Raw genomic sequence first — 27,474 nt, forward strand, 5'->3', positions numbered from 1 at the left:
TAAAGCGTCCTCAAGGTCACCCCTTTCTGTGAATAGGATGTTCTTGGCAGGATGTTCTCGGAGCCCAGGGCTCTTGATAGCGAAGCTTCTGAATGGAGGCTCCTGGGCTAACAACGCAGATGTTGCATAAAAGTGTGGTCCCCCAAAGGGGTCTGAGTTCTTGACTGCAATTCCCTTCAGCAGGCCTGTCAGGTGAAGCCTTTGTAATTGCCTAAAAATCATAAATAGGTTTTTAGCCAGGGGCTGGACTTCTCCAGAGGATCTCTGTTCTTTAGAGGGCTTTCTCCTAAATAGACTCTGTTTCATCCCCTAAAGTTTCAACAGTTTCTATTCCATGGGTATTTTGTGGTTCTCTCTCTAATGAGATAGAATACATACATGCCTTAAAAGGAGACCTGGAATATAAGAAACGCCTATCATAGGTTACATATTACTCGTATTATTGCTACTGTTGTTCTTATTCTTATATAATTGTTCAAATTATAGCTCTAATATGACCACTTATTTGATTCTCTAGAGTTAGGTAAGATCATCCTTCCTCATTTTGAAGGCTTTTGAAAAGCATTCCTTGATCTTTATGATGCAGAGCTCACCCATCTGTACCCAGGAAGAATGAGTGTTGCAAATCCTCCTCATTCCAAATTAAAAAACAACAACAACAACAACAAAAACTCAGTTATTAGCTGGCAGCACAGTGTCTTGGCTATATAATTGAGATCCTAATTTAAGGCATCATTTATGAAACAGTCAATGATCACGGTAAGGTGTATTGTTTCTTTTTTTTTTAACACCTTTATTGGAGTATAATTGCTTTACAATGGTGTGTTAGTTTCTGCTTTATAACAAAGTGAATCAGTTATACAAATACATATGTTGCCATATCTCTTCCCTCTTGCGTCTCCCTCCCACCCTCCCTATCCCACTGCTCTAGGTGGTCACAAAGCACCAAGCTGATCTCCCTGTGCTATGCGGCTGCTTCCCACTAGCTATCTATTTTACATTTGGTAGTGTAAATGTCCATGCCACTCTCTCACTTCGTCACAGCTTACCCTTCCGCCTCCCTGTGTCCTCAAGTGCATTCTCTAGTAGGTCTGCATCTTTATTCCCATCTTGCCCTTAAGTTCTTCATGACCATTTTTTTTTTTTTTACATTCCATATATATGTGTTAGTATACGGTATTTGTTTTTCTCTTTCTGACTTACTTCACTCTGTAGGACAGTCTCTAGGTCCATTCACCTCACTACAAATAATTCCGTTTCATTCCTTTTTATGGCAGAGTAATATTCCATTGTACATATGTGCCACATCTTCATTATCCATTCATCTGTTGATGGACACTTAGGTTGCTTCCATGTCCTGGCTATTGTAAATAGAGCTGCAATGAACATTTTGGTACATGACTCTTTTTGAATTATGGTTTTCTCAGGGTATATGCCCAGTAGTGGGATTGCTGGGTCATATGGTAGTTCTATTTTTAGTTTTTTAAGGAACCTCCATACTGTTCTCCATAGTGGCTGTATCAGATTACATTCCCACCAACAGTACAAGACGGTTCCCTTTTCTCCACACCCTCTCCAGCATTTATTGTTTGCAGATTTTTTGATGATGGCCATTCTAACTGCTGTGAGATGATATCTCATTGTAGTTTTGATTTGCATTTCTCTAATGATTAATGATGTTGAGCATTCTTTCATGTGTCTGTTGGCAATCTGTATATCTTCTATGAAGAAATGTCTATTAAGGTTTTCTGCCCATTTTTGGATTGGGTTGTTTGTTTTTTTAATATTGAGCTGCATGAGCTGCTTGTAAATTTTGGAGATTAATCCTTTGTCAGTTGCTTCATTTGCAAATATTTTGTTGCATTCTTAGGGTTGTCTTTTCAACTTGTTTATGATTTCCTTTGTTGTGCAAAAGCTTTTAAGTTTCATTAGGTCCCATTTGTTTATTTTTGTTTTTATTTCCATTCCTCTAGGAGGTGGGTCAAAAAGGATCTTTCTGTGATTTATGTCATAGAGCGTTCTGCCTGTGTTTTCCTCTAGGAGTTTGATGGTGTCTGGCCTTACATATAGGTCTTTAATCCATTTTGAGTTTATTTTTGTGTATGGTGTCGGGGAGTGTTCTAATTTCATTCTTTTACAAGTAGCTGTCCAGTTGTTCCAGCATCACTTATTGAAGAGGCTGTCTTTTCTCCACTGTATATTCTTGCCTCCTTTATCAAAGATAAGGTGACCATATGTGCATGGGTTTATCTCTGGGCTTTCTATCCTGTTCCATTGATCTATATTTGTGTTTCTGTGCCAGTACCATACTGTTTTAATTACTGTAGCTTTATAGTATAGTCTGAAGTCAGGAAGCTTGATTCCTCCAGCTCCGTTTTTCTTTCTCAATATTGCTTTGTATCTCCAGGGTCTTTTGTGTTTCCATACACATTGTGAAATTTTTTGTTCTAGTTCTGTAAAAAATGCCAGTGGTAGGTAGTTTGATAGGAATTGCATTGAATCTGTAGATTGCTTTGGGTAGTAGAGTCATTTTCACAATGTTGATTCTTCCAATCCAAGAACATGGTATATCTCTCAATCTATTTGTATCATCTTTAATTTCTTTCATCAGTGCCTTATAATTTTCTGCATAGAGGTCTTTTGTCTCCTTAGGTAAGTTTATTCCTAGATATTTTATTCTTTTTGTTGCAGTGGTAAATGGGTGTGTTTTCTTAATTTCACTATCATATTTTTCATCGGTGTATAGGAATGCCAGAGATTTCTGTGCATTAATTTTGTATCCTGCTATTTTAACAAATTCATTGATTAGCTCTAGTAGTTTTCTGGTAGCATCTTTAGGATTCTCTATGTATAGTATCATGTCATCTGCAAACAGTGACACCTTTACTTCTTCTTTTCCAATTTGGATTCCTTTTATTTCTTTTTGTTCTCTGATTGCTGTGGCTAAAACTTCCAAAACTATGTTGAATAAGAGTGGTGAGAATGGGCAACCTTGTCTTGTTCCTGATCTTAGTGGAAATGGTTTCAGTTTTTCACCGTTGAGAATGATGTTGGCTGTGGGTTTCTCATATATGGCCTTTATTATGTTGAGGAAAGTTCCCTCTATGCCTACTTTCTGGAGGGTTCTTATAATAAATGGGTGTTGTATTTTGTCAAAAGCTTTCTCTGCATCTATTGAGACGATCATATGTTTTTCTGCTTCAATTTGTTAATATGGTGTATCAAGTTGATTGATTTGTGTATATTGAAGAATCCATGCATTCCTGGGATAAACCCCAATTGATCATAGTGTATGATCCTTTTAATGTGCTGTTGGATTCTGTTTGCTACTATTTTGTTGAGGATTTTTGCATGTATGTTCGTCAGTGATATTGGCCTGTAGTTTTCTTTCTTTGTGACATCTTTGTCTGGTTTTGGTATCAGAGTGATGGTGGCCTCGCAGAATGAGTTTGGGAGTGTTCCTCCCTCTGCTATGTTTTTGAAGAGTTTGAGAAGGATAGGTGTTAGCTCTTCTCTAAATGTTTGATAGAATTCGCCTGTGAAGCCATCTGATCCTGGGCTTTTGTTTGTTGGAAGATTTTTAATCACAGTTTCAATTTCAGTGCTTTTGATTGGTCTGTTCACATATTCTGTTTCTTCCCTGTTCAGTCTCAGAAGGCTGTGCTTTTCTAGGAATTTTTCCATTTCTTCCAGGTTGTCCATTTTATTGGCATAGAGTTGCTTGTAGTAATCTCTCATGATCCTTTGTATTTCTGCAGTGTCAGTTGTTACTTCTTTTTCATTTCTAATTCTATTGATTTGAGTCTTCTCCCTTTTTTTCTTGAGGAGTCTGGCTAATGGTTTATCAATTGTATTTATCTTCTCAAACAACCTGCTTTTAGTTTTATTGATCTTTGCTATCATTTCCTTCATTTCTTTTTCATTTATTTCTGATCTGATATTTATGATTTCTTTCCTTCTGCTAACTTTGCGATTTTTTGGTTCTTCTTTCTCTAATTGCTTTAGGTGTAAGGTTAGGTTGTTTATTTGAGATGTTTCTTAAGGTAGGATTATATTGCTCTAAACTTCCCTCTTTGAACTGCTTTTGCTGTATCCCGTAGGTTTTGGGTTGTCGTGTTTTCATTGTCATTTGTTTCTAGGTATTTTTTGATTTCCTCTTTGATTTCTTCAGTGATCTCTTGGTTATTAAGTAGTGTGTTGTTTAGCCTCCATGTGTTTGTATTTCTTACAGATTTTTTCCTGTAATTGATATCTAGTCTCATAGCATTGTGGTCAGAAAAGTTACTTGATATGATTTCAATTTTCTTAAATTTACCAAGGCTTGATTTGTGACCCAAGATATGATCTATCCTGGAGAATGTTCCATGAGCACTTGAGAACAAAGTGTATTCTGTTGTTTTTGGATGGAATGTCCTATAAATATCAATTAAGTCCATCTTGTTTAATGTATCATTTAAAGCTTGTGTTTCCTTATTGATTTTCATTTTGGATGATCGGTCCATTGGTGAAAGTGGGGTGTTAAAGTCCCCTACTATGATTGTGTTACTGTCAATTTCCCCTTTTATGGCTTTTAGTATTTGCCTTATTTATTGAGGTGCTCCTATTTTGGGTGCATAAATATTTACAATTGTTATATCTTCGTTTTGGATTGATCTCTTGATCGTTAGGTAGTGTCCTTCTTGGTCTCTTGTAATAGTCTTTGTTTTAAAGTCTATTTTGTCTGATATGAGAATTGCTACTCCAGCTTTCTTTTGATTTCCATTTGCATGGAATATCTTTTTCCATCCCCTCACTGTGTCTGTATGTGTCCCTACGTCTGAAGTGGGTCTCTTGTAGACAGCATATATATGGGTCTTGTCTTTGTAACCATTCAGCTAGTCTGTGTCTTTTGGTTGGAGCATTTAATCCATTTACATTTAAGGTAATTATTGATATGTATGTTCCTATTACCATTTTCTTAATTGTTTTGAGTTTGTTATTGTAGGTCTTTTCCTTCTCTTTTGTTTCCTGCATAGAGAAGTTTCTTTAGCATTTGTTGTAAGGCTGGTTTGGTTGTGCTGATTTCTCTTAACTTCTGCTTTTCTGTAAAGGTTTTAATTTCTCCATCAAATCTGAATGAGATCCTTGCTGGGTAGAGTTATTTTGGTTGTAGAGTTTTCTCCTTCATAACTTTAAATATGTCCTGCCACTCCCTTCTGGCTTGCAGAGTTACTGCTGAAAGATCAGCTGTTAAACTTATGGGGATTCCTTTATGTGTTATTTGTTGTTTTTCCTTTGCTGCTTTTAATATTTGTTCTTTGTATTTAATTTTTGATAACTTGATTAATATGTCTTGGCATATTTCTCCTTGGATTTATCCTGTATGGGACTCTCTGTGCTTCCTGAACTTGATTAACTATTTTCTTTCACATATTAGGGAAGTTTTCATGTATAATCTCTTCAAATATTTTTTCAGTCCCTTTATTTTTCTCTTCTTCTTCTGGGACCCCTATAATTCGAATGTTGGTGTGTTTAGTGTTGTCCCAGTGGTCTCTGAGACTGTCCTCAATTATTTTCATTCTTTTTTCTTTATTCTGCTTTGCAGTAGTTATTTCCACTATTTTATCTTCCAGGTCACTTATCCGTTCTTCTGCCTCAGTTATTCTGCTATTGATTTCTTGTAGCAAATTTTGAATTTCATTTATTGTGTTGTTCATCATTGTTTGTTTGCTCTTTATTTCTTCTAGGTCCTTGTTAAACGTTTCCTATGTTTTCTCCATTCTATTTTCAAGATTTTGTATCATCTTTACTTTCGTTACTCTGAATTCTTTTTCAGGTAGACTGACTATTTCCTCTTCATTTTTTTGGTCTGGTGGGTTTTTACCTTGTTCCTTCATCTGCTGCATATTCCTCTGTTTTCTTATTTTGCTTAACTTACTGTGTTTGGAGTCTCCTTTTCACAGGCTGCAGGTTCATAGTTCCCATAGTTTTTGCTGTCTGCCCCCAGTGGCTAAGGTCGGTTCAGTGTCTTGTGTAAGCTTCCTGCTAGAGGGGACTGGTGCCTGTGTTCTGGTGGATGGGACTGGATTTTGTCTTTGTGGTGGGCAGGTCCACGTCTGGTGGTGTGTTTTGGGGTGTCTATGGCCTTATTATGATTTCATAATGGGTGGGGTTGTGTTCCTGTCTTGCTAGTTGTTTGGCATAGTGTGTCCAGCACTATAGCTTTCTGGTCGGTGAGTGGAGTTGGCTCTTGGCGTTGAGATGGAGATCTCTGAGAGATTTTCATTGTGTGATATTACGTGGAGCTGGGAGGTCTATTGTGGACCAGTGTCCTGAACTTGTCTCTTCCACGTCAGTGGCACAGCCCTGACTCCTGCCTGGAGCACCAAGAGCCTGTCCTCCACATGGCTCAGAATAAAAGGGAGGGGAAAAAAGAAAGAAAAAAAAAGAAGATAAAATGAAATAAAATAAAGTTATTAAAATAAAAAATAATTATTAAGAAAAAAGAATTTTAAGTAATTAAAAAGAACAAAAAAACAGACAGAACCCTAGGACCAATGGTAAAAGCAAAGCTATACAGACAAAATCACACACAGAGGCATACACATACACACTCACAAAAAGAGAAAAAGTGAAAAACTATATATACCGTTGCTCCGATAGTCCACCTCCTCAATTTGGGATGATTCGTTGTCTATTCAGGTATTACACAGAGTCAGGGTACATCAAGTTGATTGTGGAGGTTTAATCTGCTGCTCGTGAGGCTGTTGGGAGAAATTTCCCTTTCTCTTCTTTGTTCGCACAGCTCCCGGGGTTCAGCTTTGTTTGGATTTGGCCCCGCCTCTGAGTGTAGGTCGCCTGAGGGCGTCTGCTCTTGGCTCAGACAGGACGGGGTTAAAGGAGCTGCTGATTCGGGAGCTCTGGCTCACTCAGGCCGGGGGGAGGGAGGGACACGGATGCAGGGCGAGTCCGCGGCGGCAGAGGCCGGTGTGATGTTGCACCAGCCCGAGGCACGCTGTGCGTTCTCCCGGGGAAGTTGTCCCTGGATCCCGGGACCCTGGCAGTGGCGGGCTGCACGGGCTCCCGGGAAGGGAGGTGTGGAGAGTGACCTGTGGTCGCACACAGGCTTCTTGGTGGCGGCAGCAGCAACCTTAGCGTCTCATGCCTGTCTCTGGTGTCCGAGCTGATAGCCGCGGTCACGCCCGTCTCTGGAGCTCCTTTAAGCAGAGCTCTGAATCCCCTCTCCTCGCGCACCAGGAAACAAAGAGGCAAGAAAAAGTCTCTTGCCTCTTCGGCAGCTCCGGACTTTTCCCGGACTCCCTCCCGGCCAGCCGTGGCGCACTAGCCCCTTCAGGCTGTGTTCATGCCGTCCACCCCAGTCCTCTCGCTGGGATCCGACCAAAGCCCGAGCCTGAGCTCCCGGCCCCCCTCACCCCAGCAGGTGAGCAGACAAGCCTCTCGGGCTGGTGAGTGCCGGTCGGCACCGGTCCTCTGCGGGAATCTCTCCGCTTTGCCCTCCGCACCCTGTGGCTGCGCTTCCTCCGCGACTCCAAAGCTTCCCCTTCCGCCACCCGCAGTCTCCGCCCGCGAAGGGGCTCCTAGTGTGTGGGAACCTTTCCTCCTTCACGGCTCCCTCCCCCTGGTGCAGGGCCCGTCCCTATTCTTTTGTCTCTGTGTTTTCTTTGTTCTTTTGCCCTACCCAGGTACGTGGGGAGTTTCTTGCCTTTGGGGAGGTCTGAGGTCTTCTGCCAGTGTTCAGTGGGTGTTCTATTGGAGCAGCTCCACGTGTAGGTGTATTTCTGATGTATCTGTGAGGAGGAAGGTGATCTCCGCGTCTTACTCTTCCACCATCTTGAAGCTCCTCCCTGTATTAAGTTTCTTGTTTAAAAATCATCTAAATTTGTTTAGTACTCAAAAAAATTTGAAGTCCCACTTTGTACCAGGAATTATGTATTTAATAAAGTGGAGGATACAAAACAGCAATCTTTCCTGACTCCATGGAAAGTTATAGATAATTGGTACAATAAATGTTAATCATAAAAAATATAGATTAAAAAATTTAACTGTGATATTACTGTAAAGAGAGGAACATGATGCTGTATTGGAGTGACAAGAGCTAGCTTGGGGGTGGGTCAGGTTGTCAGGGAAGTTTTACCCCAAGCTGTAGATGTTTACATTGAGATCTAAAGGATGAGTGAGAGTGAATTCAGTAATTCCTTGAAGAATGGCAGGTTCCTAAGATTCTTCCAATCAAGGAAGACTGTATATTCAAAACTTGGTTCTCACATTTGGCTAAACTTTGGAATCATCTTGGAAACTTTAAAAAATACCAATACCTGAACCTGAAAAATAAAATACTGATACCTGGATCACATGCCTAGAAAGTCTGATTTAACTGGCATGGCATATGGCTTTGGCATTGGGATGTTTTTTAACTCCCCAAGTGGTTCTTTTATACTTCTATGCTTCAGAAACAGTTTAAATCCTTAAGGCAGGAGAATTGTGTCTAACTCGAGAAACTGAGGGCAGACTAGTGTGGTTGGAGTCCAAAGAATGAGAAGAAATTTGATATGACCTGAGACTGACTGTAAAATGTGACACATCACACAGGTTTTAGTTGGCCACATTAGAAGTTTGGTCTTTATCTGAAGAAAAATAGAAAACTATGGAAAGATCTTAGGCAGAGGACATCATATCTACATGTATGTTTATGTTTGCAGTGTAGAATAAAGATTGTAAAAGAGAAGCTATGAAGTTAGCTTGCACTATGGTGGCAAGGAGATGCTGTGAAGTGGATTTGAGAGGTTTTTTTTAAGGAGTTGAAATTGGCAGACTGGCAATTGATTAAATATGAGAGATGGTAGGACTGCTTGGTTTCTGACTAGTAGAACCGGATGGATGCTAAGGGGTAGATTATGAGCTTAATCTTATGATATTGGAGGTGGCTTTGAGATATCTAAGCAGAGATGTTGAAGAGATAGAATATAAGGAGACATCCAAGCATGAGATTTTCAGTTGTTTGGGAACAAAGATCTCAAGTGCAATAGCTTTACATTAAACCTTGTAAGTTTTATAAAAATAATTATTTTAGTCGTATAAAACACTATTGTAATAGGCACTGGGCACCTACAGATGATTAAGATGAGGAGATAAGAGAGACTGAGAATTCTAATGTGATTTTAAAATGAAGATCCCTTTAAAACATCTCAAGGTAGCATGGAATGAAAGAGAAGAAATCCAGCAACTTTTGTCAGATTGAGATCATTAAATGCTAAAATATTATTAGGAAGAAAATTCTGATCAGAACGAAAAGGAGAACTAATTGAATTTTAGTGACAGTAATTATCCCAAAGAATCACAAAAATTGTCAGGGATACAATATTACAGTAGGACACAATATCAGATTGGGGATATTTTGGTTTTTATTCAGCTTAAACTAGAGACTAGCCAAAAAGATAGAAGAATAAAGAGGACAGCAGGAGTTTTAATGTATGCATTCGTTTATCAGATATCGATTAGGACCCGTCAGGTACCAGTACACCAATGCTCTGATAAGGACTAGGGCTACAGCAATAGACGTGGTAAGAATTATTCAGCTTCACAGAGTTTGCAGTCTCCTATCCTACGTAAAACAAGAAAAATAAAAGAGTTTGTGTATTTGAGAAAGTGTCCCTCGTTAGCTTTTGCAAAGGAAGCCAGTAAAAAGAATGCCTTTGTTTGATAAGGTTAAGTAGCCCTTCTATGAGATTGCATTTGCTGGGTGTTAGGGCATGTCTTAGGGCAGTGAAGATTCTGATTTAATTGTTCTGGGGTTAGGCAGGGCATCGGAATCTTATAAAGCTTTCCGGTCATTCTACTATGCAGCCAAAGTTGAGAAGTAGGTTTCATCACTAAAACTAGTGACTCCAGATGACGAGGCTGAGAAAGGATCAACAACAACAAAGTGCTGATTCTATAGGAATAATAATAATGAACACTTCTTTAGTTTCGATGTGCCAAGAACGCTGGTAAACACTTGACATGTACGAAGTCGGTTAACAGTCCCACCAGTCCTATAAGGAAGCCATTTTTACTCTTTGCATTTGAGAGGGAACAAAGGCCCAGTGGCCGCAGCCCGCGAGTGTCAGAGCAGGTCCTGGAACGTAAGCAGTCTGGTTCTGGAGTTCCTGATCTCAACCACTCGGCTGTATTTTCTCTAAATATAGTGTAAGAGTAATTTTACACTAGGAATTATAAACAAAGTGAAAACATATAATAATGGCAGAGTATCATTAAACCAGTCAGATACCAGTGGATAACTGAGTGGTTATTATAGCGCCATAAACACCTTTGAGCTCTTTCCTCATATATGTATACATACAGAGAGATAGATATGGATATATAGCTTCTTAATTTGTGGAAATCAGTTAACAAGTTTGTCTTGTTGTACGTGTACATGGTTACATAGTACAGAAGGTTTTGCCTTCAGCAGCAATACAGGGAGATATAAGCTGTAGAATCAGGTAATTTTTTTTTTCTGACTTTTCATTTTCTCCTGAAGGAAACTCTAATCGAAAGAACTACTCCTACTTCATGGTAATGACCAAGCTGTAGGCATAAAATCTTAGGAGGAAATAATCATCCCCTGGGGAACAAGTGTAACAAATTGAACCTATTTTACAGGTGGAAGTACCATAAAGAAAATTATTATTGGAAGGATTACTGACACACTGTGTTCCTCTACATGTCAAAGAAAAAAAAAATCCCAATTTAACTCTATAAAACATGTATCTGAGTCAACCTGGCAAATGTATTTTTTTCTTACACTTTCTATCCCATTACAGGAGTAATATCTACCAAATAATGCTGTGCACTTCTAAACGGCTAGCTTTCAGCTACTTCGTCACGCTGTTGTCGTTCCCTCTTTTCCTCTGAAGGCTGAGAAAGCAAATAAAGGAAACGTAGTGCTTGGGAGCATATGGCCCCAGTGCTACGGACATTGTGTGTCCTGAAGCTGGAACTTTGGTACTATAGCCAGGCTTGGTTTGTTCATATGAATACAGTCTAGTACATGTAGGGGATTCTGTCTGGTATTCAGTTAAGAGCTCTCTCGACTCCTGTTATTAAAGCCTACAAACTATTGAGTGTAAAATTAAACAGTTCAGCTCTTTTTGACATTGTAACATTGCCTGAAAAATAGTGATGTAAAACCCAAGTCAAATGTCATTCTTTAAAGCCCATGGGCAAATGAAAAGTGAAAACACTGAGGGGAAAAGAGTAAATGTCTAGAACTTGGTCATTTACTAATGACACAGTATATAATGTTAGGAACATGCTACTGTGCTCATGCAAAAAGACACCAACCAGTTTGTTGAATGCAGACATTACATTGATTTTAACAGAAAACTGCAGGGTTATTGCGAAAGCTCCAATGAGGGAAATAGTTAAAACATTCAGCATTTTAGGGTTCTAAAATTACTTTAGGCAATAACCAGAAAATACTATAGGAAATCGATATTCTGTAATTGAAAGGAAATTGAATTGGTCTTTATTTTTTTTAATCCCTTTTAAATTTTCTCTAGACTGCCAGACCATGGAAGACAGAATCTTGTTTTGCCATCAGCAGTGTGACTTTCTGTAAATCTCATGTGCTGCAGAGATCGCTTTTATTATTTTTACTTAGAAAGTGCTCAGCTGAATAGATAGTAGTATGAAATTTCGGGTGCATTATCTTTGTTAGTCTCTGGCCTTATTGTTTAAAACGAAAACAAAAACATAACCAGACAAAAACAACCTTCTCCACATGAGCAAAGTCAAGTTAAAGACGTTTCAGACAATGAAACCAGAGAAGTTGTTAGATAAGTCTCACACTTGAAACTGAGTGAAATTCTTTTAGTTCTTATCAAACACTATGCCTGTCAATCTTGCTATGCTGCAAGGACTGTACCCATTGTAGATACAAATTCAGTTTAGATCTATGTGAACCTAACTCATTTTTCTTGCTTATTATTGGAAGGAGTTTATACAATCAAACAAAATAGCTTGAAGTGAATCTCAGGGAGGTGACTGGATAGGAACAGAAATTAAGGAATCTTAAAACTTGAGTAATCTTTCAGAAAGGTGTGTATAATCAGCCTTTCCTTTATAATGAGGATAATAATGATAATTTCCTCATTGGGTGGTTTTGAGAATACATTAACTAATATATGAAAAGCTCTCAGATGATTAGCACATACTGTGCACTATGTATGTGTTATAATAATTTTTATAAAAATGACATTGATGGTGATGATTTTGCCTTTTAAATTTTATTGCCAAAATATGAATTCACTCACTATTATTTTGAGCCAGCCACTTAACAGTACCGAGGCTTATTTTCCTTGACTATTAAAATAGGACTACTATCTTCTCTACCTTCCTTAAATAGATCGTGTTTATGAAAAGAAATTTGTAAGCTATAAAACAGAACGGCAACTAACAATACTGAATCTGGACTTTAAAAAGCAATAGTTACGTGTATATATATGGCTGAGTCACTTTGTTGTACACCTGAAACTAACACAACATTGTTAATCAACTCTACTCCAATATAAAATTAAAAGTAGAAAAAAAACACATCAGTTTAAATCCTAATTTCATCTCTTTGTAAATAGGTGACCTTAATTGAGTCCTTAATTTTTATGTCTATAAAGTAATATTGGTAACAGCACCATCTCATAAAGTTATTTTGAGTCTTAAATGAGATCATGTATGAAAGGCTCAGTACCATGGCTGACGCATAGAAAGTATTCCAAAAAATGTAAAAAAAAAAAAAAAAGTTCTATTCAATGTAGGAAATGAGTATTATTATATTTTTAATGATTTCTTTTTTACAACGTATGTTGATATGTGATAAGTGGATATACTTTATTTCTAGTTTTCCAGAGAATCTGTATCCTGAAATGTCTCTGTATCAAAATTTCATCTCTAGTTTTTGGTGACCACAGCTAACATTCAGATAACATTAAGTATTGGAGTGGGTGAATATGAAGGAGTTACCAGTCTTAAAATCTAGACTGTTATTAAGAACAGGAACAACTTTTCAACTAAGTACTATAATCAAAAGACATGTGAGTCAGATGGCAAAAAAAAAAAAAAAGAAGAAAGAAAACAGAAAGATGAAAAACCTTCATAAAGCAGAAGAGAAAATTATGTGGCCTGTAGTATATATGAGAGAATCTGGCCAAACAATAAAAAAAACTTCATATCAACTTATTGACCTGCCCACCATGCACACACTTGATATTAAAAATAAACCTCCAAGGAAAGACTTTTATTGGCTCGGGTCAGACGACCAACCGTTAACAATTGCTAAACCAGAGAGTCAGAGTCATGAAAAAATTTGGATGATTTGAAACACTTGTCTAGGGATGGAAAAAGAAAGCAGTTCTCCAGAAGGAGGGATGGGGTTAATGGCCATGCATGGTCACTGGAAGAAATCAGTGTGAATAAAAAGAAAAAAAAAGGGGGGGGAGGGGGGAGAAGAGAGAGAGAAGAAACACTATATATAGTAGAAATAGTGTTGAAGTCACTGCCCAGCTCGGAAGATAAGATACAGCCACCTCCTTACCTCCTCCAAATGCTTTTTCGTTATTGTTATTTCAAACCCCCAAACACTAGAATGCTCTAGAATTTTTCAATCATTGACTGTATTTAGTTATGTTTAAAGGAAGACATAATTAAGAAGCTGGGAATTATATATTTTTAACTGTTTGTCCAGAACGTTGTTGAAACAAACTAGTCAGCAGGTTTTGTTGCTATTCCAGTAGTAAATATTTTGACTAGTCAATACACCAAAATGCTATGTTCAAGTTGGCACTAACAGATGTCATATATCAATATTTAGGCAAACTGACAGTAGGTTCACCAAACTTAAAAAACAACTCCAGGGCTTCCCTGGTGGCGCAGTGGTTGAGAGTCCGCCTGCCGATGCAGGGGACATGGGTTCGTGCCCCGGTCCGGGAAGATCCCACATGCCGCGGAGCGGCTGGGCCCGTGAGCCATGGCCGCTGAGCCTGCGCGTCCGGAGCCTGCGCTCCGCAATGGGAGAGGCCACAACAGTGAGAGGCCCGCGTACCACAAAAAAAAAAAAAAAAAAAAAAAAAAAAAAAAAAAAAAAAAAACAACTCCAAGGGAGCAAAAACCCTGTGTTTACTTTGGCAGTTTAAACATATTAGTCATGCATAAGATTATGTCCTAAAAGCTATTAATTTAACTTAGAATTAAGTAATATAATGGTAAAAGGCAGATAGCACATTGGAAATTTAGCTTTTCACTTTGTTTTAGATCTCTTTTTCCACCAATATTATTTGGTCTAGGGAAATAAAATCTTCTTGAAGAAGTAATTAGAAAAAGGGCACATCAATAAATGTAACTGAGGATAGACTTTGGTTGACCTCAGAAGAGAACAAAAGCTCAAAAGAAATTTCATAAGGTTTTAAATTTGGCAAGAGGACTGCAATATCTCTGATAACTAGACTTTCAACACATTTGGATTTGCTAATTGGATCTAAGTTCTAATTAGACTTTTATGTAACTAAAAATGACACATCATTGTATGAATTTAATGTGCTTTTACAGTTGAAACCAACAATTAGCAGCCTTTTTCAAATTATTTGAATAAGAAAAAAGCTGGCTTTTTGTTTACATTGTGACATCCACTTCTCTTAAGATATATTGTATACGTTTTAGTTTTCTCAATTAAATACCATTTGTGGAGCTCAAAGAGGAACTTGAGTTTTAATGGAAAGCCCCCAAATTGTTTACTTGTGAGGGAGACTTGCCAGTATGTTGATGACTTCAGAAGCCACAACAAAACGCAACGCAAGGAAATAATAGTCTTTAGGAGGAAGCAGGACAAATAACCAGGTGCCCCTGTAAACCATTCAGTTAACCAAAACAATCTCTGAATATGACTAAAGGTCTGTTACATTTTTAAAGCAAGTATGGAATACGTTCCTAAATGTAAAGGCTCATGGAGCTGGTATCAGGATTAATAGCATGAGGTATCTTCCCAAGATACGCATTGCAAAATTCTCTTTGCAGTTTTGCTTCTTGGTCAGATAGATATCTGCTAATCCAAGTCACAGCACCTCTCTTTCCTCCTTATGTTTGAATTTTTATCCCATTGTGATTTATAGGCAGTAATTTTAAGACTGGTAGTCCTCAGATTTGGATATTACAAGACATAAGGACTACGTGAGAATGTAAAATTAAACCAGTACTTTGGAAAGCAAAGAACAGTTAATCGTTGCAAGACTTTAAGGAAAAGGCTGCTGCCAAAGTCTTCCAAACAGCTTGATAGCACTGACAAAAAAGGCTAATTACATTGTTTTATGTACTGTGAATACTTGAAAACAACAAAGCCATATAGATGATTTTCTTTCCTCAAGTAAAAGCTGTAACCCCTCTAACCACATTAAAAATCTTATAGTTTTATGTTCCGTTAAAAGCAGTGTAAGATCTAATTAAAACCACTGAAACTGTAAAACAAATCTAACTTGTGTAGTAATTGGTATATTAGAACAGGCATTAGGCTAGAATTATATGTGCTATTATTTTTCCAATTAGTGTATTACTAGGACTGAGTTATTGGTGTATTTATAACTCCTCATTAAGTCAGATGTCCTCAGTGAGTCCCCTAAAGCATGTTGGATACTGTCATATGCCATATGACGATATTTAAAAGCAGGAGATAGCATAGCATTTTTGCTTGCTTCATTTGCTATTAAACAGGAAAAGCTGCACAGGACACTTCCTGTTATCAGTGACTCCAAGATTTAGCACACAGTTCTCTGAAAGGCCTATATATATAGGTGATTGGACTGTTCTTCAGGCAGACAAGTGACCAAGCTATTTCGTCTTTCAGCTTGGGTGCTGGACTCCTGTCACAGGGCTGAACGGGTCCCTGACTGACAAGAAACTGGAGAATAACATGCGTGGAGTGGTCCTACGTGTGGTGACTGTTCTGGTAGGTCTGATCTGCCCCTTGCAGTTTTGGCTTCTAGATGTTCCTTTATCCTCCATTTCTTTATGTTTCATTAACTGATGTCATAATATTAAAGGAGCTGACTATGCATTCTAAGGGATTTGTAATGGTCATGTTTTCCAACCTTCAATTTATGGGGATCAGAATCAGATTTTTACAGGCTTCTCCTTTAATTACAGTACTTTTGTCATAACTTTCTTAGACATCTTAGGCCAGATTTCCATCCTTCTACAGTTTCCTACACATGATAAAGTGAAGTTATCTCTCAGGCATTCTCACACTGAAGCCCTATGGTCTATGTAAATAAAGATAACCAGGCCAAATACAGGTAGATTTGAGCAAACACGGTACATGCAGTAACACTAAAACATTAGCAGACTAACAATATTTTTCTAGGAAGGACCTACTTCAAAGAAAAATCATCCAATTGTTTCGTAAATAATATTTATTGAGTATCAACCGTATTCAAGCTCAGTGCTGATTCCTGGGGACGGTGATGATTAAAATGGACAGATATGATTCTGTCTTGAAAGAGTGTATCATCTAGTGTTCTGTGGCTATTCCATGGGATTATACATGTGAAACATGTATTACAATTTCATTTACTTCGTATAAAAAGCAATAAATGGTAGCTGTTATCATTATTCTATACATTATTATTTTCTCACATGACACACAAATAAAATAAGATGTCAAAAGAAATAGTCTTCAGTAGTAAAATACTCACATGGCTACTATCTAAATAGCCAGAAAACATGAAGACATGTATTCTCCCGGCCTGTTTCAATGTGATTAACCTTTTGCTACTTTATAGTATGTTTCAAAACCGAATAATCCATAGTTATTAACTTCAGTTTTTTTCAGAAAAGCCCACTTGTTTTTAAATTTGAAAAAGTCTTTCTTATAGGCTAAAAAAGTTGCAGAATTAGTAAACAGGAGAAATGGTCTTTTTTGGTATGTTGATGCTAATAGATGTTTATCAAGCTTTATAACAGCAATAGCTGTCCTTTGTACATTGTTTAATACAATTTAAGCAGACTCAACATAATTTCATTGTCTAAAAGAAGGATCTGTGATATTCTCTATAAAAGGAAATTCAAACGAGTAATCTAGCCCCCCTTTTTGCTGCCTATAATTTATTTTTAGTTAATGTTTTAATAAGATTTTTACTGTTTGGCAAATAATTATATTAAGCATACTCGACAACTTAATTGTGAATGTGCTTCTGTATGTACTCAAACGTGTAGATATGCATTGGCTAAAAAAAGATTTAAAGTACAGTAAACTGTAATAGTCTCTACTCTAGTGATAAACATGGGGACCCAGGTGAAAACTGTAATAAAAGACAATGTATGTGCTTTGCTTTTGTCTTTGACATTCATATTGCAAGGCAAGCTAATCGCATTTAGTCATTCAACAAATATTTATTTAGTACTTACTATACGACAAACTTGGTAATGGGTTGTTCATCTTATATGCATATTCATACCCCAAGGTATGCAAAGAATCTTACTGTAGAGAAGCACATATAACGAAACAGCTAAGATTTATTAATTATTTGCTATGTGCCAGATACTCTACTAAGTCTTTTTCATCTGTTATCTTACCCAGTCCTCACAGTATCTACAATAAATAGATAGTATTCTGATCCTCAGAATGTGGTTGAAGAAACTGAGACATACAGAGGTTGAAATAAACGTGGAAGATTATACAGATAGGAAGTAGCAGAGAGAACTGGAATTCAAATCCAGGATCTGACTGCAGATCTCTTAACGTCTGCCTTCTTAACATTAATATAATCTCTCTCCTCCTACTGCGATAAGTGTGCAAATTGAGGTAGCTATAGGATTTTCTTGACTTGATAGTTGGAAATGCTTAACTCTGAATAAGATGAAAGTGAGTTTTACTGGGAAAGCTTCACAGAACCAGTTATTTTAAATTCATTTCCAGGCTGAGCAGAACAATTGCTGTTTTGTGCTTGAAATGGTACTGCCTCACACAGTGTTAATACCTGCATGCCCCAGTCTCACCTTCATGATTCAGAATGGTCTGTTTCCTGCAAGCTTAGCCCAGCACATATCCTGAATATGACTAGTGAATGAAGATATGGAAACAGTCTTTTCCCCCCAAGTTTTCTGTGGTGCAATATGGATTTATCAGTTGGGTGCCCAGTTGAGTAAAAGATGGTTACACTTTTTACACTCCCACAATATACAGCCATTGTACTTAATAATTTCTCAGGCTTCCTGGCTCTTCCTGTAATTCTTATTTGAATGGAATCCAGCCATGACTTTCTTATTTATTTCTTACAAGCACCTTTCCAGGTCTAGCTCTTACGTATATGGCCTTGCAAGCTTCCTCCACCCAGCACTGAAAATCACTCTTTCCTAAATCCACCCAGCAACTCTAATCACGATGTCAACTAAACCCTGAAACTCAGATTTGGTCTATATTGGACTTGATTTAGCAACCTAAACACAACCCCCTTGTATTCCAAGTATTTACCTCCAGCCATTTCCAGAAGAGAGAAAGAGGAGGGAGGGCTCATGTGTAAAGCCCCTGAGGGAAGGTCTCTCAGCTTTTATTCCATTCTAACTGCCATCTAGTCCCAGTTACACACACACACACACACACACACACACACACACACACACACACACACACACCCTTTACTTCTTAGGAAAGTTATGCTATCGATGACACACGGGTTCATAAAATTGATTTTTCCTACCTAAGTTTTGAAACTCCTATTCCTATCACTATTAAAGATATTTCATTGACTTGAAGGAAATAATCTAATATTTATCTTAAACTAAATATTTCAGCACTATATTGTTTATGATGCCAGGGGCAAGTGAATGGTATTCAAATGGTTAATTGAAGAAAATTAAATAAAGGGATTATTAACAAATACTTTAAGTTAAGGTTAAATAAGTCAACAAGGATGTTGAAATGCCAGGGCCTAGATGCACAGCAAGCCTTGACAACCCTGAAGACTGATGTGGCATGGGAGAGAGCAGTGTTAACAGATCTAGCTAGAGCCATGGGAGAAAAATCATATAATAGTAGCTGTGACCTTTGTTATGGGAAGAGGAGGAAGGAGAATCACTGTCAAACCACATTCAGGCAGTGAGGAAATGGAGAAGAGGTTACCCCAATGTCACTTCTCCTATCTTTCCATCTCTTTCCATTGTTTCCAATTGCAACTCCAACCAGAAATCAGAGGGCAAGGGAACCCTTGCCCTTCATTACCTTGCCCTGGTAACGAAGACCTTGAAGGTCAGCTTTCCAGGTCACAGAGCAGGGCAGTGAGGGACTGGAGGGGAAACGGAAAAAAACATTACCAGCATCTCTTATTTGATCAAATCTGTTAAGAACTTTCCATGTGTTAACTTATTTAATCCTTATGAAAACTCTACAAGAGATGCACTGATTACATTAAAGGATGAAAATAAGGCTCAAAAGAATTAATTAAATCTCTGTGTCCGTATAACTAACAAGAGCCAGAGATGAGTTTCAAGCCCACAGATCCTGGTTCCGGTGACTATGTCCTTAGCCCTCTGACATTCTGTCTTTGGGATCAGAATGAATTCATATTAGGTTTAAATTAAATATAACTATTGAGATTGCAAATGTTATTGGATTAGTAATTTAGGAACATTTTTTTAAATGGTATCACATAAGGATAACTTTATATTTAACCATCACCAAAGCCATGTAAATATCTTAGAAATGGAGGAAAAGAAAGAAAGAATGTGAATAAAATTCCCTCTGCTAAACTCTGTTTCCATATTTGGTCTGCTGATCTCTACATCTTACCAAGTGGGCCAAGTGTCTTACTATGAGGCACTTATTAAGATCATTTTTTTCCTTTTCACTTCTAAAGTTGTACAAGTATGGAGAGCCATAAATGACCAATTATGGCATTCAATTTTTTCATGGTAATTCACAAAAGTTATTGGAAATATCACTGCGTTATAAATATCATCATAATAATTATGAATACTTATGAAAATAAAATGGAAAGAAGTTGGCAACAAATGAAAAGAAAGATTTGAGAAGTTATCCTGGAAGAAAAAGTACAAGGTATCTGAAAAACATAAACTGGCATTTAGAAAGCGATCACTGATAAATAAGTCTTATTTTCTTGATTTGGTTTCATTTAAAAAAGACACATGGCATCTCTGATGAAAGATGAACTCACTCATAAATTGATTTGAGAAGTATTTATTGAGTATCTTTTTCTAGGTACTTGGGGTACATACAAAACAGAGGAAGATACTGACTTTGGGGAGTTTCATTCTAGCAGGACATCTACAGCTCTAAGAGTATTTCTGAAAAAATGCAATACCACTGTTCTACATTGAATACATTGTACAATGCAGTATTCCTTTGCCTAAAACTACCATAAACATAATTGTATAACTTTATATACATATATGATTGGAAATTATGGTAGAGCAGTGGTGGTGCTTTTTCTGTATTTTATAAATTCAAAAACATACAATTTTTCATATTTTAATATCTTTGAATCAGGATGCATCTTTCAATTGATGTCTTCTTGCAGTTAAAATTGGCAGCATTTTTTGTCTTTATTAGTGGTAGTTAAAACAATTTTGCATCTTGCAATTGAAAACATTTTAGATTAAATAATATGTGGATGGTATCTTTACGAAATTAATTAAGTTAATGGATATTCCTGGAAACTTCACTTAACAAAATTGGGCGTGAAGCCATCTTAAAGAGACAGACTATTTTAAAGAATACCTCCTGAAGAAAAGAAATAACACTAGGAAATGAAACCAATTTAAAAAAATAGGAGAGTAATAGCAATGAAAAAAATTACTATCTAAACTAAAAATGTCACTAGACTCATAGAAAGATAAACATAGAAAATATGCCAAGGCACATTTTTCACAGAACTAGAAAAAAAAATTTCACAATTTGTATGGAAACACAAAAGACCCCGAATAGCCAAAGCAATCTTGAGAAAGAAAAACAGAGCTGGAAGAATCAGGCTTCTGGACTTCAGACTATACTACAGAGCCACAGTAATCAAGACAGTATGGTACTGGCAAAAAGAACAGAAATATAAATCAATGGAACAGGATAGAAAGCCCAGAGATAAACCCATGCAGACATGGTCGCCTTATCTTTCATAAAGGAGGGAAGAATATACAATGGAGAAAGACAGTCTCTTCACTAAGTGGTACTGGGAAAACTGGACAGCTACATGTAAAACAATGAAATTAGGACACTTTCTAACACCACACACAAAAATAAACTTAAATTGGATTAAAGACCTAAATATAAGGCCAGACACCATAAAACTCTTAGAGGAAAACATAGGCAGAAAACTCTATGACATAAATCACAGCAAGATCCTTTTTGACCTACCTCCTAGAGAAATGGAAATAAAAAAATAAATAAACAAATGTAACCTAATGAAACTTAAAAGCTTCTGCACAGCAAAGGAAACCATAAACAAGATGAAAAGATAACCCTCAGAATGTGGCAAAATATTTGCAAATGAAGCAACTGACAAAGGATTAATCTCCAAAATGTACAAGCAGCTCATACAGCTTAATATCAAAAAGCAACCAACCCAATCCAAAAATGGTCAGAAGACCTAAGTAGACATTTCTCCAAAGAAGATACACAGATTGCCAACAAACACATGAAAGGATGCTCAACATCACTAATCATTAGAGAAATGCAAATCAAAATTACAATGAGATATCACCTCACACCAGTCAGAATGGCCATCATCAAAAAGTCTACAAACAATGAATGCTGGAGACGGTGTAGAGAAGAAGGAACCCTCTTGCACTGTTGGTGGGAATGTAAACTGATACAGCCACTATGGAGAACAGTATGGAGGTTCCTTAAAAAACTAAAAAATAGAACTACCATACGACCCAGCAATCCCACTACTGGGCATATACCCTAAGAAAACCATAATTCATAAAGAGTCATGTACCAAAATGTTCATTGCAGCTCTATTTACAATAGCCAGGACATGGAAGTAACCTAAGTGTCCATCGACAGATGAATGGATAAAAAAGATATGACACATATATACAATGGAATATTACTCAGCCATAAAAAGAAACGAAACTGAGTTATTTGTAGTGAGGTGGATGGACCTAGAGTCAGTCATACAGAGTGAAGTAAGTCAGAAAGAGAAAAACAAATACCATATGCTAACACATATACTTGAAATCTAAAAAAAAATGGTTCTGAAGAACGTAGGGGCAGGACATGAATAAAGACACAGACGTAGAGAATGGACTTAAGGACACGGGGAGGGGGAAGGGTAAGCTGGGATGAAGTGAGAGAGTGATATGGACATATATACACTACCAACTGTAAACTAGATAGCTAGTGGGTAGCAGCCGCCTAGTACAGGGAGATCAGCTCGGTGCTTTGTGACCACCTAGAGGGGTGGGATAGGGAGGGTGGGAGGCAGATGCAAGAGGGAGGGGATATGGGGATATATGTATATGTATAGCTGATTCACTTTGTTATACAGCAGGAACTAACACATCATTGTAAAGCAATTATACTCCAATAAAGATGTTAAAAGAAAAAAGAAAATACACCAAGGCAGCTTATATTAAAACTATACCACATAAAGCAAAGTCCACACTCTGTGTTGAGAAAGGTAAATTTCCCCCAGCAAATCACCATAAGAAGGGTGTTGCAGATAGCTGCCTACTGAGCTATCATTTTAAGAACATTTTCCTTTTCCTAAAATATTTTCTTATTATTAGTTTCACTTATTGGAATTATTTTAGCAGGCCTTATTTCCCTGTGCAAATGGAGATGTTATCTGAGATCAGAGAAGGGGTAAAACAGTATTGTATAGTACACCCTAACTATTAGCTTTGACTCAATAACTATTGTTGAACATCTGTTGTCAGCTAAGCACTGTGCTAATCCCAGAGAGGCAAAGTTTAAAAAGATACAGTCCCTGCTTTCAAGGAGTTCCACATGAACTATTTTATCAACATTATTAAGTTCTCTATCAGAAAATAGGACCTCTTTGTGAAGGACTCAGAATTAAATACACTTGTGGGGAGCCTGGGAAAGAATGATAAAATAGAGAGAGACACAAAGAGAAAGGGATGTCACAGTCTTTTATGATCTAATCTCAACCGTGACATCCAGGACCAGCTTCGTGGGTTTACAGGACAATTTAATTCCTCATTTCACTGTGTCCATTCATTCAGAACTATTTGTAACTCTCTGTTTTTATTTTGTAATTATTTCATTAGCGTTAGACTCCCACTCTAAGCTGCATATCAATAAAACACAAGTTGGTTTTCACATGCAATATCAGGTATATAGAAGCAGGTCAGTAAATATATGTTGAATGAACAAATTAAAATATTCTGATAGCTTCTGTGTGTGTGTGTGAGAGAGGGAGAGAGAGAAACTGAGGGAATTAAGGAGGGAAAGAAGGAAGGGAAAAAAAGGGAACAGAAAAGAAATAAAGAACTTTGTATGTAATTACACAAATAAGAACAGGAATGGACACAAGACTATGCCTGAATAGTCTTAGGATTCCTCATTCTTTAATTTCCATCTACTAAGTCTAAATTCCCAAAAGAGATGGCAAAGGATTATGCTATTATTAAATCCTTTGACATAGTTGTTACTAGGGAATGACTTACATGCTTTTAAGGTAAAGAAGTAGAAAGTTTAAATTCAAAACATCAAGAATCATTCATTCATATTATTAAATAGCAAGTTCACATTTGGTGAGAAGTTACAAATCATATAGAATCATTTAATATTCTCTTTGTCTTAGAGACACTCATTGTTTGGTTTTTGTTCCACAATATTTTGTTTCCATGTGGACTGATACTTCCTAATATATGTTCCCATGAATTATGTCAGTGTAAGATGGAGCAGTGTACTTAGCTTCTTCTGGATGTACCATTTAGCAAAAGAGTAAATAATATGCAATTGATTTCCTTATTGGAAGTACTTCAACCTATTTCTTTGCTTTTTCTCCACCTAGTCTTCTCTCCGTAACACAATCCTACTAAAAGCCATTTGTCATATACTGCAAAGAGTACTAGGTTTATAGTCAAAAGACATCAGTTCAAGTTCTACCTTTTCTACTTAATAGGTCATTGCACTTATAGAAGCCAGGGAGCTCTTCTGAACCTCGATTTTTCTGTCTGTAAAAGAGGAATAATAAAACTGGCCACACAGGGTTATTATGAGTGTAAACAGCTTAAACTATGTGGAAGCAGTTAGTAAAGTGCAGAGTATTTCTAAATATAAGATGTTATTATGTCTGAGTAGAACAATGATATGTAAATTAACTAAAGAAAAGAATAAAATGAGCATGAGTGATCGTGAGGCATAGTTAATCATTGTCATCCATCTTCAGATTTTTGTGGGAAATTATTTAAAGGACTCTAAGGCAGACAAGCAAAACATAAACTACAGAACCATGATTTTTAGTCCACTTACTGTTACTTTAATGTGAAAATCTGCTCATGAGAACAACAGCAACTCTCCTCCTAGTGAAGATGGTGCTTCCTAGAGAAAAAAATAACACAAATACCTGATACAAAAGAACATTCAAATCATAAACTGTACAAATTTCTAAAAGTCTGGTATGTCAATTACATTGTCTCATAGGAGTCATGTTTGGTTTCAGGCTAGCTTTAAATAGACTCTATATGTTAATATATAACTAGGAAATACACTAAGAACAGCCCTGAAATGTCATTTTGCTTAGTTTTTTGCTAAGGACATTGTCCAAGTTTTTGCTACTTGGAGACCTTCAGCATTTTGAACCCCTACAGAGCTTTAAGCTTTCCTGAGTCTCAGCCTTTGAGTCTCCTTAACCTAGAGGCAAACTGAGGGCCAGGGAGGGTGGGCTTGATGAGAGGCTCTCCTGGCAGGCACTCACATCAAGGATATGGGAAGGGAGTTGACGGCCATCTCTCCTAGCTCCCACAGCAGTGTCTGAAGAGGGCTCCTTTCAAGTGTTAATAAACACTAAAGTTTGGTTCAAAGCTCCAGGCAAAAATGACAAATCTGGCAGAGGACATTTCCCAGGGATACTGTCTTAAATAAACTAAGCTAAAATTCTCAATAAAATTTGTTAAGTGCCATGTAATAACTACCACATTGGAAGTACACAGTATAACACTGTGTACAGTCAAGAACACTGTCCCTGGCGGAGTTCCACTTCTGAGGTGGCAGGGTGAGAAGTTCCATGGACCCCACTCCCTAGCAAAATAAGCAACACTGCAAAAACTAACTTACTAAATAAGTAAGTAAATAAATATAAACCATTTAAAGTCTCTGGAAATTTCCTAAGGGCATACTGAAAATGAAGTAACACTTAATCAAGAAAATCTACTTAAACTCCATAAAAACAACAGGAGTCTATAGTGTCTCAGCCTCATCCTGCTCCTTCCCCTTCTACCTCACTTACTGCCTTACTCAGCTTGATGGAGGCTCCACTCCAAGTAGGTTTGGCCAAGAAGACAGAGCTATTCTCCCTTAAAAGTTTCCAGTTAAGGATTATCTCACCTGGAGGCTGCTAGGATTTTTCATACCATCCAAATGAAATTTGAAAAGGCTAAATTCCTGGTGAGTGTGACCAAGAGTTTGCGGGCTCCCTTTCTTCACCCAGCTCTGACCCATAGGATGCAGTCTCAACCCCAGGTGTGGCAGACCCAGAATACTGGGGCCTTGATTGCCATCACTCCAGCTGGCTCCAAGGGCAGGGGGTTCCATGCCAACTGAGGTAAATGGAGAAGACCAGAGGCTGCCACCCAACTCAGTACCCAGAGTTGTAGCACAAAGACTTTGTCCAAGGGAGAGGCAGTCCACAAGAAAAGAGAGCCCTTAAACATTCTCCAGTTACTTGAAACAGAGCATAGGGAAGTTCAGGTCTATGGCTCCTCTTGATTAAATGCAACAGCTAAATCATAAGCCGGATAGCTCACCAGAGAAAACCAGAAAAAGAGATAGCTAAGAATGTCCTTCCTGAGGTCAGAATAAATTTTAAAGATTAACCCCCAAAATGACCCCTACCAAAATTTATTTTCTTCAAACTACTGAGCAAACCCAGGGAATTTTTGAAAACAGTAAAGCAATCAATCAGTAATTAGTGGAGCTTATGGCTTAATGACCGTAATGAATATGACACACATGAATATGGACACAAACATCCTCAACAAAATGCTAGAAAACTGAATCTGGCAATATATGAAAAGGACTATACACCATAAACAAGTAAAGTTTATCCCAGGAATACAAGGTTGGCTCAACTTATGAAAATCAATCTAATATACCATATTAATAAATAAAGTAATAAACCCACATGATCATCTCAACAGATGTAGGAAAAGCAGTTAATAAAATCTAACACCCGTTCATGATAAAAAAAAAAACAGTCAACAGTCTTGTGATAAAAGGGAAGGAATTTTCTAAACTTGATAAAGAGCATCTATAAACCCACAGTGTCATATTAACGGTGAAATACTGAAAAACCCTCTAAACCCCTAGGGTCCGTAACAAGACAAAGACGTCAGTTCTCGCTGTTTCTGTTCAACATTGTGCTGGAGGTTCTAGCCAGCCCAGTTAGGCAGGAAAATTAGGTGAAAGGAAGAATTAATAAAACGATCTCTATTTACAGATGACATGGTCTTGCATTTTAAAAACTCTAAAGAGTACACACACAGACGACTAGAGTTAATAAATGAGTTCAACTGCTTTGCAGCGTACAAGATCAATTTACAAAAATCAATTGTATTTTTGCACACTAGCAATGAAAGTTCCAAAAAAGAAATTAATAAATGCATTTTCATTTAAATATATCAAAGAGAATAAAATAATTCAAAATAAACTTAACAGAACAACTTCAATATTGGTACACTGAATGCTACAAAACATTGTTGAAAGAAATTAAAAAGTCCTAAGTATATGGAGAGATAGCCTATAGTCATGGATTGGAAGACTCAGTATTGTAAAGATGGCAATATTCTCCAAACAGAACTACAGATTCAATGAAACCTCTATCAAAATTCTAGCTGACTTTATTATTTTTGCCATAAATGACCAGCAGATCCTAAAATTCACATGGAACTGCAAGAAAATCAGAATAGGCAGAAAAAAAGAACAAAAAGAAAAAGAAACAACAAACCCACAAAAGCTTAAAAAAGAACAGTAGGAAAACTCACACTTCTCAGTTTCAAAACTTACCTACAAGCTACAGTAATCACACTGGTTCAAGAATAGACGTTTAGGGCTTCCCTGGTGGCGCAGTGGTTGAGAGTCCGCCTGCCGATGCAGGGGACACAGGTTCGTGCCCCGGTCTGGGAGGATCCCACGTGCCGCGGAGCGGCTGGGCCCGTGAGCCGTAGCCGCCGAGCCTGCGCATCCGGAGCCTGTGCTCCGCAACGGGAGAGGCCCGAGTACCACAAAAAACAACAACAACAAAAGAATAGACGTTT

General features: G+C 37.4%; 1 protein-coding gene across 3 annotated transcripts in view; it reads left to right on the forward strand.

The window, feature by feature from the left end:
• Positions 1 to 27,474, forward strand: part of GRID2 (glutamate ionotropic receptor delta type subunit 2) — a 1,382,159-nt gene that overhangs the window by 1,008,621 nt on the left and 346,064 nt on the right. For all 3 annotated transcript variants that reach the window (XM_067035515.1, XM_067035516.1, XM_059066448.2), the window contains exon 9: positions 15,866 to 15,967. In XM_067035515.1, coding sequence (XP_066891616.1) covers positions 15,866 to 15,967 — 102 coding nt within the window. The remainder of the gene's footprint in view (positions 1 to 15,865; positions 15,968 to 27,474) is intronic.

Source organism: Kogia breviceps, chromosome 6 (genome assembly GCF_026419965.1).
Source record: "Kogia breviceps isolate mKogBre1 chromosome 6, mKogBre1 haplotype 1, whole genome shotgun sequence".
Taxonomy (NCBI): domain Eukaryota; kingdom Metazoa; phylum Chordata; class Mammalia; order Artiodactyla; family Physeteridae; genus Kogia; species Kogia breviceps.